At 39.8% G+C, this 12,570-nt stretch overlaps 1 protein-coding gene across 1 annotated transcript in view; it reads right to left on the reverse strand.

Moving 5' to 3' along the window:
* Positions 1-7,570: 7,570 nt before the first annotated feature.
* ANKIB1 (ankyrin repeat and IBR domain containing 1) overlaps positions 7,571-12,570 on the reverse strand; it is a gene marked incomplete at both ends in the record, with an annotated part of 56,460 nt that continues 51,460 nt past the window's right edge. Inside the window, 3 exons of the mRNA XM_079538706.1 lie at positions 7,571-8,323; positions 8,657-8,790; positions 10,667-10,778. Of these exons, the coding sequence (XP_079394832.1) occupies positions 7,571-8,323; positions 8,657-8,790; positions 10,667-10,778 (999 nt within the window). The remainder of the gene's footprint in view (positions 8,324-8,656; positions 8,791-10,666; positions 10,779-12,570) is intronic.

The following is a 12,570-nucleotide window of genomic DNA, read 5'->3' on the forward strand; positions in this document are numbered from 1 at the left end:
CCTGCGGCCGGCGGCGGGGCCCGCGGCCCCCGGCAGCGACACGGGGGAACGCGGTGCCACCGCCGGCCCGCCTCGGTCCCGGCCCCTCCCCAGCGGCGGCGGATGTCGCTGCGTGGCGGCGCGGCGGGAGGAGCGCGGCCGGGCCCTGCCCTCTGCTGCGTGCGGGGCCGCCGCTCCGTACCGCCGCTGGGGGGCGGCGCGGCACGGCGGAGGACGGGAGGAAGGGCAGTGGGTTCTTAAGGGCGAGGGGAGATGGCCTGAAGTTGTGGCAGGGGTGGTTTAGGTTGGATATGAGGAAACACTTCTTTACAGAAAGCGTTGTTAGGCACTGGAATGGGCTTCCCAGGGAGGTGGTTGAGTCACCATCCCTGGATGTGTTTGAAAACTGTTTGGATGTGGTGCTCAGGAATGTGATTTAGGCTGTTAGAGTTAGGGTGGTATAGTTAGGTTGAGGTAGGACTTGATGATCTTGAAGGTCTTTTCCAGCCTGAGCAATTCTGTGGTTCTATGATTATGTGGCAGGGCTTGGTTCTGGAGTGTGGGAGCTGCTAGGTTTCGTTTAAACCTGCCTTGATGCAAATTAAATTGATTTTGCCTCATGCTCAGCAGTTGTGAACTATGTTCTGCAACACTTTTTTTTATTGTTGAGGAAAAGAATCCTGCTTAAACCCCATCACTCATGTAAAACAGAGGATTTCACTCTGCTATGGGAACAACTGTGTAGTTGATGGGCATAACTCACAGGGATCTGCCTGCATAGAATGACACCCTGAGGTGGGGCTTGGGATCACCATTCTGCTCGTGGCCTCTGAAAGGCCCTCAGAACCACCGGCATGGAGAGTTGGGGCTGCCCTGGCTGTCCCACCGCCCCCTGCCTGGGCTGAGGGAGGTTGGAAAGGCAATGGCTGAAATGTGATGGGAGAATTGCTGAGTGCCCAGTAGGTACAGGGGGAAGGGGCTCAGGATTTCTTAAAAGCCCTCTCCCTCTGTTCCCCTTGCTAGGATCCAAATTTGGCAAAGGTGATGCTAATCTTTGAGCATCTTTATTTGTTTCTAGATTCCCCTTAGTAGAACCAGGCTTTCTGAAGCTGAAGTGGGTTGTGTAGGGCTGTGGCTTCAATGTCGGAAATGCCTAAGGTAGGTGGCTGGATTTTGCACAGTGTAAATTTAGCTGAAGCTGGGGATTACATTCATTTTATCGCATTATTGCATACTTTCACCTTATTTTACTTTATTTTAGCCTCAGCAAAAGAGTAGTGCTCTCTTGACTGATCTCAGAACCCATCCCTGCCCCAAGGGACTTCACCCGAGGGCAGACAAAGAGCCTGGAGCAAAATGTCAGCTCCACCTGGAGTTGGCTGAGTGCACCCTGACTGCCTGTGCAGAATCGTTTATTCCTGAGAGCTTTCAGATGGTGATGATTAATTATTAGAAGTGCTGCATATCCACATATGCTCCATGCATCCCCTGCTTGCATAGTTTAATTATTCCGCAATAATTTAATTGCACTGCTTCCTTTTAGCTTCCTGTATCTGCTGGCCCCTATCTGAAGAATCCTTTATTACAACATTGTGTCACTCTGCAGAGGATGCACCTGGAGGGCTGGTCTGGAAATATTTGTGCTGTGAATGCATGTAATTGGGCATGACTGCCCGACTGGTGCAGTCTGTGTTTCCACATGGTGCTGTGCTAAGGTTCATATGCTCCTTAGCTCTCTTATGAGGGCCTTTTTTCTCTTAATTACTTTAGCTATAAGGGATGCTATTCTTTAAATGTATTGGAGAATTATTGCTAACATGAATAGCCTGCATATATCTTAGCAACATGTAGGTCTTAATTCCTCATTCAAAAGCATGGTGGAGCCAAGAACCAGCCCCACTTTCTGAGGTCACTGAGTTCTGGCCCAAGGCATGTCGCAGTGGCAGAGTTAAGACTTGGACACATGCCTCGTTCTTGAAGAGTATGGTAAGTCTGACTTTCGAACTGCTATAATTCTTCTTGAGAATGCTTCTGTGACACAAGAACGGAGAAAATGCACCTCTTAACAGAAGTATTTCTGCAGTTGTCTTCAGGCCCTTAGGACTTATTTTTGGAACAGCGGGCTACCTTTTCACCACTGAGTCTTCTTGGAAATGGGAATCCTGTAGTACAGGTTTCCCGCTTAACTGGTTATCTTTACATGTCGCTGTTTCTGCTTCATCCAAACAGCTGGGATCTTTGAACAGAACTTGAATTGGTTAGGTTGAATTGTGGCTCCAGTAGCAATTCTCTGGTCTTGGTTTTTAGCCTTTACACTGCTGATGGAATAATGTGATCCTTGGGTGCAGCCTCAGTTGGGACTTTTATTATTCTTTGCACTGTGAGAAGTAGGTGCTACTGGTAGGGAAGTTCATTGTCTTTATGCATGTTTGGTGTTAAGGAATACTTCCATGCCTTCATTATAAGCCAGTACAACAGCTGCAAGTCAATACCGATTCCTGAAGGCACATTTCTATTGTGCATGTAAATTATCTTAATTATAAAGACTTCCTCTTTAATTTGTTAGTGGAAAAATATAAAGGAGATGGGGCAGTGGGATAAGATCTCATACTAAATGTAAAGCAGAGCCAGTTACTTGTTTATTACACTTAGATTTCAAAAATAAGATACCTGTCTGTGCTGTTCCATCAGTTGCACTGAACAGGTTACTTGTGGTTATCACTGCATGTGTTTTTTGATGAACTTTTTCTCTGGGGTAGGCACCCACTCCACTGCCCCCATTTCTTTGCATCCTCATCTGCACTTTTTTGTCATTTGCTACACTGCCCAGGGCTGTATTCTTGAAGCCTGCCCAAGTAGTTTCCCCAGGAAAGGCTTTCAGAGCACAAACACTAAGAAAAACCAATTCCAGGGCCAATCAAAGGCTGCAAATGCTGAGTCCTTCAATGCTCTGTGACCCAATCTGCACATGTGAATGTCCAAAACTGCTTCACATAGTTTTGTGCTATCTCCAGCTTAAGCCTCCGTGCATCTGTATGACACAGAATGGAAACTCAGCATTACAATCCAAGATAGCCCTGTGACCAAAGAAATGTTTGGGGGACATGGAAAATCTGGGTTTCAAACCCTTACTCAAAAACTTTCCAATTGAGAACTCGTGGTCCCATGTGAGTTTTTGACTTCTTGATGATTACCAGGCTGTAAGAGTCAAGTGCGTGCAAACACTGCTGTCACACCAAAGCATGCTGCTTGCTGTGTTAGCTCTGTCAGGAAGTGTGCTGGAGGAACGCTGCCTGCTAGGTTTTAGGCAGAGCCACTTGCTGAATTATTGCTGGGTCCCATAAATTCACATGGGTGTTCTGGCCAAACTTACTGAGGATTTGGGATGTAGCAGTGCTTGAGAGGTTAAAGCTGTGCTGAAGTCCTCCCAAGGCTCTAGTTTTATGCACAGCATGGAACTATGCACAGCAACCTGTTTCTGAGGAGCTGTGCAGTTGCAGCCTCTCTGCTGCCCTGGAAGGTGGTGGGCTCACGGTATCATTTTGTGACTGTTTATCTCATCTCCCTGCAGATAAACATTCCATGTATCTGTACATCCATGCAAATGATTTAAAAAGAAAAGAAAACGTGCAAAATTCTTCTGAATTTTGTACGTCACTGCAGAAAGGAGTTTTGTAAAGATGAAGACCTACTTAATTTTAAAATGACACCATCCTGTCAACAATGGCCTTGGTGAGCCGCAACCCTATGTATCTATGAAAACTTGGAAGAAAAAAGGCTTTGCAGTTTACTGGAAATATTTTTTTTACTTCACTGTTCTATTTTCAGTAAATCTTTTATGAATGGCTTGAAGCGTTTCATGTTGTTATATATTTGGAGAACAATACAAATTCTATTATTGCATAGTTTTGAATTGGAATGCACGCAAATCACTGCAGAAAGTTAAGTTTTCATTCCTTTACCCTTGTACAAAGACTGGCAGAAACATCTCATGCAGTGCTAACAGGGGATCTACCTCCTCCTTTTTGTGCACATCTTGTGCTTTACTCTTCAGTTAAAAGGAACAAAGGTTAGAAATGACACTCGACTTTGCATTACCACTGGCTTCCCTATGGTTTTCAAGTGTCCAGATCTGTCTGATATGCAGAAGAGTAGTAAGGACAATAATCACTACATTCTGCAATATCAAGTAGATTGCGTAGATAATTTTCGGTGAAGAAACGAGCTGTCATTGTATCTGTGTTTGGATTCCATCCTTATCAGCCCCTGCAAGTACTACAGTGGGATGACGTGTGCTGGGAGAGAAGAGGAGGAAAATGCAATTGTGAAGTCAGCCTTGATGAAGAGAGCTCTGAAGCTGGGCTGTAGGGGTGCCTGGTTTTGAAGCATGTTGTGATTTTTAACACCTCTGAAACTATGTCTTAAGTTTGAATACTAGTATGTTATAGCTGCTATTAGGAAAAAAAAACACTCACTGTCTTAGTAAAACTCATTTTCTTTTGCTAATTGCAGCATATTGAGCAACACCACAGCAGCAGGTGATGGGAAGTGCCTTGCAATGACTAATCCAACTTCGTGCACTGGATTTTAGAAGCTCTCCTGTATTGTGGCATGATTGTTTCAAGAAGCAAATCATTGTAACAATGAACAGAATGGTTTAGTGTTTGTTTGGACAGTTTGGAATTTCCTGCTAACAACAGAAATGGATATGACACAATTCAGGAGCACTATTCAGACCACCAAGTTTTCCTTGATCAAACAGACCAGTTTTAACATTTTGTGTTCTGTGCAGCATTCAGGCTTCAGCATCATAAGCTGTCAGTTCCACTAATTCATGGTATGTTCCTCAAGGATCAGTACCACCCCTCCACATTGTTCACCACCACTATTTTTACTGACAGGGCATTACAGCTTACAAAAACATAGGTGCACAAAATGGCTGTGGCAAGTAAAGTGAAATTGTCTACTTTAGGTTTTCAAAGCTTAATGAATGTAATTGGTACCTTATACTTTCAAATCAAAACATTCACCTTACTGTTATGGTCCCCTGCTATTCAGGCTTGGGACCAAACGTATCCTAAAAACTTCTATCATCAGTCTTCAGAATCTGCTACAGTAAGTCTAAGATGAGATAAGACAGAACGGAATTAGTTTAAGTAATAAATGTTTAATCAAAGAATTTTACATATTATTAACAGCATTCATTTGGCCAAACATCTACATGGTTGTAGTATCCTACTTGTATATAAAGTGGGAATGTATCAAGTATAGACTATGAAAGTGCAAATAACAATTCAAGGTTAGAGTAATTTTTTACATTATAAAATTAACAGGTTTACAAAATAGTCTTGCCAAACTTTATTTTTGAATTGTAAAGTCAATGACTATGGTGTTAAAATAAGTACCAAGAAAATACAAATTTAATAGGCTAATTTCATGCTCGTAAGAGTAACACAGAAACAATGAATATACTGCACAACCAAACCAAATTACAAAAAACCAGAACCCACAAACTTCACTATCTTCACAGAGAGCACTCTTAACGTATCTTACTGTAGCTTTGCAAGACATCTCAACGCAATACACACGATCTTTGTGAGAATCTTCCTATCCAGAAATTCAAGGAAGCTATGTGAGCTAAACAACTTTCAGGCCAATTCATGTTGACAGTTCACAAAGAACTGCTTTAGTTGAAGGATTTTATACCGTACAACAATTTTAAATAGGTATTTTGCAAAGATGTCCAAAAGTTCATGATTATGTCAGGAAAGGGGCAGCTAGAGGGAAAGCTGGTAAACGAGTTGAGACTACTCTATTCCATTCTCTCTAAAGATGCTTGCAAAATGATCTAGGTTCTTAAGGGGTAAGGGTAAAGGTAAAATATTCTTACTTCAGTTTTTACTAATACGAACCTTGTGACTGCAAGGTTCAAAAGCAGGATTTGCATGAATTCAAAACACTCACTTGAACTCACAGTAATCAATACATAAACTTTGCTATCATGACACTTGCCTATACACACTCAGTAGTAATAAACTTTTATATCATATCAAGAAATTTCTGGTAACAGTTAAGCAAAACTTAAAATGGAGTGTATGTAATTTGCTTGTGTTATGAAAAGGTTTGATTATATGTAATTAAAACAGCCATTTCAACAACTTACTCTAGTTGTAATTACATACTGTACCATTGTATCTCACTAACTGTAGATTGATGCTTTTAAGCAAATCTAAAACCAGTATTTTTTTTATTTTCACGGTACAACGACTAGGAAGGGTTTTTTTTGTGTGTGTGTTTTTTTTTAACACTAAACAGTAATCACACAGCAAATGAATATTGTGCAATTGAACAAATACCTAGCAGTGTTTTGTTTATGCGAAAACACTGATTCAACACTTAGTTATTTACTGTAAAGGCAAGGCCATGGGTGGTTGTATGGAGGTCTTTGCAATTAATAGCATAGTTACTCCAGAACAGACACTGAAATTGAATTACTTGTTTAACTGTGGCAACTATCCAGTTGGGTTTGGCAAAGGCACCGTAACATGTTGAGCAGAATCTGTTATCTGAACTTTAACTGTGGGACTGGCTAATGTATGAAAATCCTGTATTCCTATATTTTTATAAAATGTTATCGTTAAAAGTAATTGCACTATCAGTGCATAGAATGCTTTGTAGAATTATGAAAACAAAGAACTATGATTGCACTTCCATTAAAGTGTCTCTTAAAATACAGCATAGCTGTTGCTAATTGACTGTATTTTAATATTTAAAATAACTGTTTAACAGCAGCATTAGGTTTTATTAACTTAAGATACAGGCTACATTTGATTAAATGCAGTCACCATGGCAACACATGCCAGTTAAATTTAGAGAAGCAATGCTACCAGTGGTTTCTTTCACTGCTAAGAATTGTGGGATTAGTTTGATAGAGTAACACCGCCCTGTTTGATCAGGCTACTGCCAGCTAACTATTCACAGTTTGGCACGTTTGGACTGTAAATAGACATGAAAAAATCTTTGATTTTAATGTGAAGGAATATCCCCTAAAACTTGTTCCTGGAGCAGTACTAAACAGAAGCATTAAATACCTCAGATCACACTGCTAACAAAAATGACAAATGAGTAAGGAAAGGTTATGGAAAACAAAACAAAAACCCCAAATAAACTGCTAAGTGTTGTTTTGGTGAAAGAATGAGTTCCAAAAAAAAAAAAAAAAGGAATAAACTATTTCTTAGAAAAAACAACCAAAATAATCAGTGTAAGCCTTTAATCCAAACTTTAAAGTTAAGGATCATCAACCTAAGGCTAAACAGATGCTGCCTTGTATTAGGAATGTGGAATACAACCTACTTATTCAATTTTCTTGAGAGCAAAGAGGCAAGTACTACCAAATTAAATGGAAAGGATATTCCTTGAAAGTTTCACATTATTACAAAGAACTACAATTCAAGAGAGCCTCTAAATATCCGTTGTTACGTCAGTGGTTACAACTGAGCTGTAGTTATGTGGATCAAAGCCTCCATAATGCTTACTCCACATACTGTACCATCTGTCACTGCCATTTGCTTACTTCGGATTTAGTTTTTGTTCATACCAGATGCACACGTTCAATCCATTCACTTGAGGTTTGAGGAGTCTGATTTGAAGCATCTCCTGAAGCATCCAGGGTGCTTGTTACTTCCCTGGTATTATCACCACCTTGCGAAACTGTTTCACCTGGAATAATGTTTTCTTCAGAAGTGCCTTCCTCTGTTTGCGTTCCTCTGCCTTCGTTTTTGAGTGCATCCTCAAACAGCGCATGCTCTTCCTGAAGCTCCAACCCTGTGTCTCTAACATTTGCCCGCCCTGCTGACCCATCTTCAGTACTGGGTTGCTGCGAATCCTCATCTGTTTCTGTACTTGTTGAAGGGATCAGAGCAATACTCTGTGGATTCATGTCATGAAACCAGGCCATAATATTTCCAAGAAGATTTTCATTGGTATTGGGATCTTGACTACTGGAATCAGCATCACTAGATGTTGAGTATAATCCACCTCTTGTATCGCTGCAGGCGTGTGAATGAAGTCGATCCACCGAAAACGGATCGCTGCCTGCCCCTAGTCTCATCAGGCTGTCACCGAGTTCTAACAGCTCAGAGCTGCTCAAGGCGGCTCTTGGGTTATCTATACTTATGGGAGCAGAGTCCAATCTTGTAGGTAGAGACGTACCTATTGCTCCTAAAGATGCCTCGTTATTCAGAAAGTCTCTAGTTTCTTCGTCTATGGCTAAGCCAGATTCTTGTAATGACAACTGAATAGCTAGCAGGATGTTTGGGTCGTCTTCATCCAAAGAACTCAGGGCCTGTGGAAATATATAAGGTTGCTTTTAGAATAGAACTTTCATCTTACAACACATTTTGGACTGAAAGCAATTTGGTCTCAAATCTATGACTAACTGACACGTGATTTATCAGAATCATTTTTACTGACACAGTTGCCAACAAATTAAAAGCTAATTATTGTTACAATAACAATCATTCAACAATTCTTACCGGTGAGAATGTACAAGTTGTCCTAGATTCTCCCTTTCTCATCGAAGAATTAAGAAAATTTGCAGAGACAAAACAACACAGAAAAGCAGAGCAGAAGGTGGCAAGCAAAACAGAGGGAATGGAGAAGAGATTAGGGGAGATACCTGCAGAGAATCCTGGTTTTCAGAGCGACTGACAGGGGTATAGTCATGAAGTGAAGAGCTGTGCAGAATACCCATAGAAGCTGAACTCACCATGGAAGTGCCATGTCTTCTGCTACTGCCACCTTCCTGAGTGTCTGTACGGGCAATTCAGACAAATACATTTGAAGAACAAGCAAGAATGCCTTCTTATATAAATAAGAATATAAATAAATACTATTTACTGACACAATCTCTTGCCTTCCTTTTGGGTTCTAGCTGTGTAAGTCCAGTCTTTTATTCACTCTTAACTGAATTATCCAAAACCACTCATTTTACACCAACTCTTCTATGGAGACAAAACAATGCTGTCTGTTTCATTTGTGCCTTTCTACTCTCAATAGCATTCTTTCACCCTCTGAAAGAATGTGCTATGTTGTCAGCATCATAAGCTCACTGGCAGGGGGAGCAAAATGCTTCCAAAGCATGTACATGAATTATGGAAAGTCCTGAAAAATACTGCACATTGCCTCTCTGTCCAACCTGTATTCTGTATTCTTTCTCAATCTGCCATCCATCATGATCTGTCTCTACAATTCCTTTTGGAAATTTTTGCCAGCATGCACTCAATCTCAAGTATATGGGTTTGGTTTTATCCTTTTGCCTCTTTGTTTGACACTCTGCATGTCTTCACTAATACCCTATTTTCAGAGCCTTTATGCTATTAGTTAGACACTGGCCTGAAAGACACTATGGAAATTTAGCGTGATTTAGAGCTTACAATTTATTTTAAGCAAAGGACACAGCATGGAGTTCATCTGCAGGGGGCTTAAAACTGGTGTTGTCCCATTTCTGTTCTTGCAAAGACAACAACTCACCTGTAATGCTAACACTACATCAATTTATACTGCAACGCTGCAGCACAGTTAAGAGCAGAGCTGTTAGTGTATATGTCAGCAATCTAACAAACTAACATCTCTGTCCTCTTAAAGCAACCAACAAAAAATGGGAATAAAATACTGTTTGAAAAAAATTATTCTGTAATGAAAATAACTGCTCTCAATTTGAAAAATGGAACTTTCCACTTCAAAACACAAAGGGAAACACAGCAGACAAACTAATTATCTCTGTTAACAGTGCACACTGTCACTAAATATCCAAGTGTTCAGTCAAATTCTAGTTCTCAAACTAGTAAGATGGTTTTGCATTTTACTTGCAATAGCAAAAGACCAAAGTTCACCATACTTTTTCTAGTTTCTAAAATAAAGAATGTATTTGTTATTTTTTCTCTTTGTTAATAAAACACAAGCTATAGGGCTTAAATTCATAAGGACATAGAGATGAGAATTTTGCAGCCTGGCTTAGAAGTGAAGCACACACCTGGAAGCTCTGAAGAATGAGAATCAGAAGACTATTTGGATTGGAGCTATTTTTGTACCTTTGCAAAGGCTCCTGGCAGGACACAGACAGCACAGAGAGCCAAGTGACAGTGACCTTACTTCACTGCTAGCATAGCTCAGCCTGGGAGAGCAGCGTGCTGGCAGTCATAGCTCATGCCAACTTGTCTCCAGTACTCGGCCAATGCAGGAGTTTCTGAGCAGGGTTCTGTAATACAGTCTTATGGCTATCATCCAGCAGTCCCGTAGCAGAGGGAATCTTGTCTAGACTCTAGGCACAACTGCTTTTTTTAATTTGCATTAAAAAAGCTGGTATGTAGATAAGACTAGCATATGAAATATGCATTTTTAAAAATTTCTTCAGGAAAGCAAACCTGCTCTAAACAACTATGGACTTGTTACTGGGAATATCAATGCATAACTCTTTAAAAAGTGTAACAGCCACAATTAAAGTCAGCAGCTCTTCTAAAATCACATACAAAAGTGCAAGAATAAGGTTTAACGCTGCATTCTGTAAAATATAATAATATATTTGAAACTCGTTTGAAGTGCATCCAAAGAAGAACGAACACTGTGGTTGCTACTAGCAACTTCTGAAGCAGCAAGAGAGAATAAACAGCCCCAGGCAGGAGCGTACCTAATGTACTCTCACTGGGGTCATCAGGATCTGGAGTATTACTCAGCAGGCTGTGCATGTCTCCACGTCGACGCTGCCTGTGCCTCCTCCGATACTGAAATTCAGCATATTCCTGCATAAACCAAAGGTTACAAAACACAGGGCAGCATGCAGTAATATTTTCTGACGCAACAAGCAACACATTTTTTTTATTTTTTATAAAAAAAAATGTGTGATTTTATAGTTTTATTATAAAATCACCTGTTTTTAGAAAAGTAAATTGCAGGTTGTATCATGCATCATACTTCAACAAAAAGAAACAAATCCAAAAAGCAATCTCCAGGTAATCCTAAATCTATAAAATAACGGATTAGCAAATAAAAATACTCGAGGCATTACCAACATTTTAATACTTGCAATCTTCCTTTTTAAAGAATTCCAGGTACACTTTTTGTGTTTAAAAACTTTGATGCCAAACTTTACACACGTACACACACATTTTTTGTAGACATATACCTAAAGATTTTAGAACATTAAGGCAATTAATGCGAGTTAGACAAATAGGTCATGTCTGGATCCTGTTGCCAGCAATGGCCAATCCAAAGATTCTAATCTTTGGAAAAATATAGAGAGCCAGCTGATACATACTGGTACTTGTTATTTTTTTCCCAGGCTCTGGGCTCAGGAACAGCCACAGTTGATACTCTCGTATTGAGCAACTGTCATGGTTTTATTGATAGGTTTTTATCCCACGAATTAGAAATTTCCTACTGTTGCCTAATCTGAGCTGATAATAAGCCACACCCCACAGATCTGAACTCCTGCAGACTATAATTTCTCATGCTGTATGTGTTTACCAATGACAGTTTGCGTAATATCTATGGGATAAATTCATTTCTGACTATATTACACTAAGATCCCAAGAGTTACTTATCTTTATCATAATTTCTATGTAAATTCCCCTGCTAATATTGAGAGACCATTTTCTGCTTGAATGCAAATTTTCAGACTTTTTTTGGCTAGTACCTGACTGTGTAGTTACAGTGTTTCATTAATCACAGTCATTTATTTACACAAGGGAATAAAATCAGGCACACTGGTAGTAGTTTTCATCAGAAAGGAATACTCCTTTCTTCCCTAAGATCCACCTTGGCAAATCTGCAATCCAGAGGTTTCCTTTGACCAGATGATTTCTTAAAGACAGCATTACCATTAATGTTGCTTTCTTTCATTTAGTCTGCATCCTAGAACATCTCAATATCTAAGGTATCTAAATCAACAAGTGTCAGTTCTCTTACACAACGACCTTATTAATTTTGATGGTGTTGTAATGTTATGTTGTCTTTCCATTAAGTGATCTAGACCAAGCTCTTATTTATGATGACATACACAAGCTAAAAAGAACTGTCATGAAATGATCAGCATCGGAAGATTTTTATCTATTTAAGAAATTGTTCCATGAAAATTGTAAGAACATACAAATAACTGTAACTGACCACATGAAAGGTCCATTTAGCCCAATAATCTGTTTTGAGCAGTGGTTAATAGTAGGTACTTATTATGGGACAGAATAAAAAACAGGGCAAGCACAAAGTGATCAGTTGTCCTTCCAGTTCCTAAGGAGTCCTGCATTTCCTGTAATGGAAGGCAGACCCCCAGAGAACAGGAAATGAAATTTTGATGTCAAGCAATATAAATGAATTATATATAAACATACATAACTGTATCACTATGAATCAGATAAGGAATAACGTGAAGTGATCACAGAACACTAAAGTTTATTAGTCATATTAGATCTTATCTTTCATCTGCTTTCAAAAGATTTTACCAATAGCCTCTTAACTATAATTTTGCTTGTTTTCTTTTTTCAATGTATGAAATATGCAACTTAATTACTACAGCTAAAATTTTACTTCTGTTTACTT

The sequence above is a fragment of the Tetrao urogallus genome (genome assembly GCF_951394365.1).
Source record: "Tetrao urogallus genome assembly, chromosome: 7".
Classification (NCBI taxonomy): Eukaryota; Metazoa; Chordata; class Aves; order Galliformes; family Phasianidae; genus Tetrao; species Tetrao urogallus.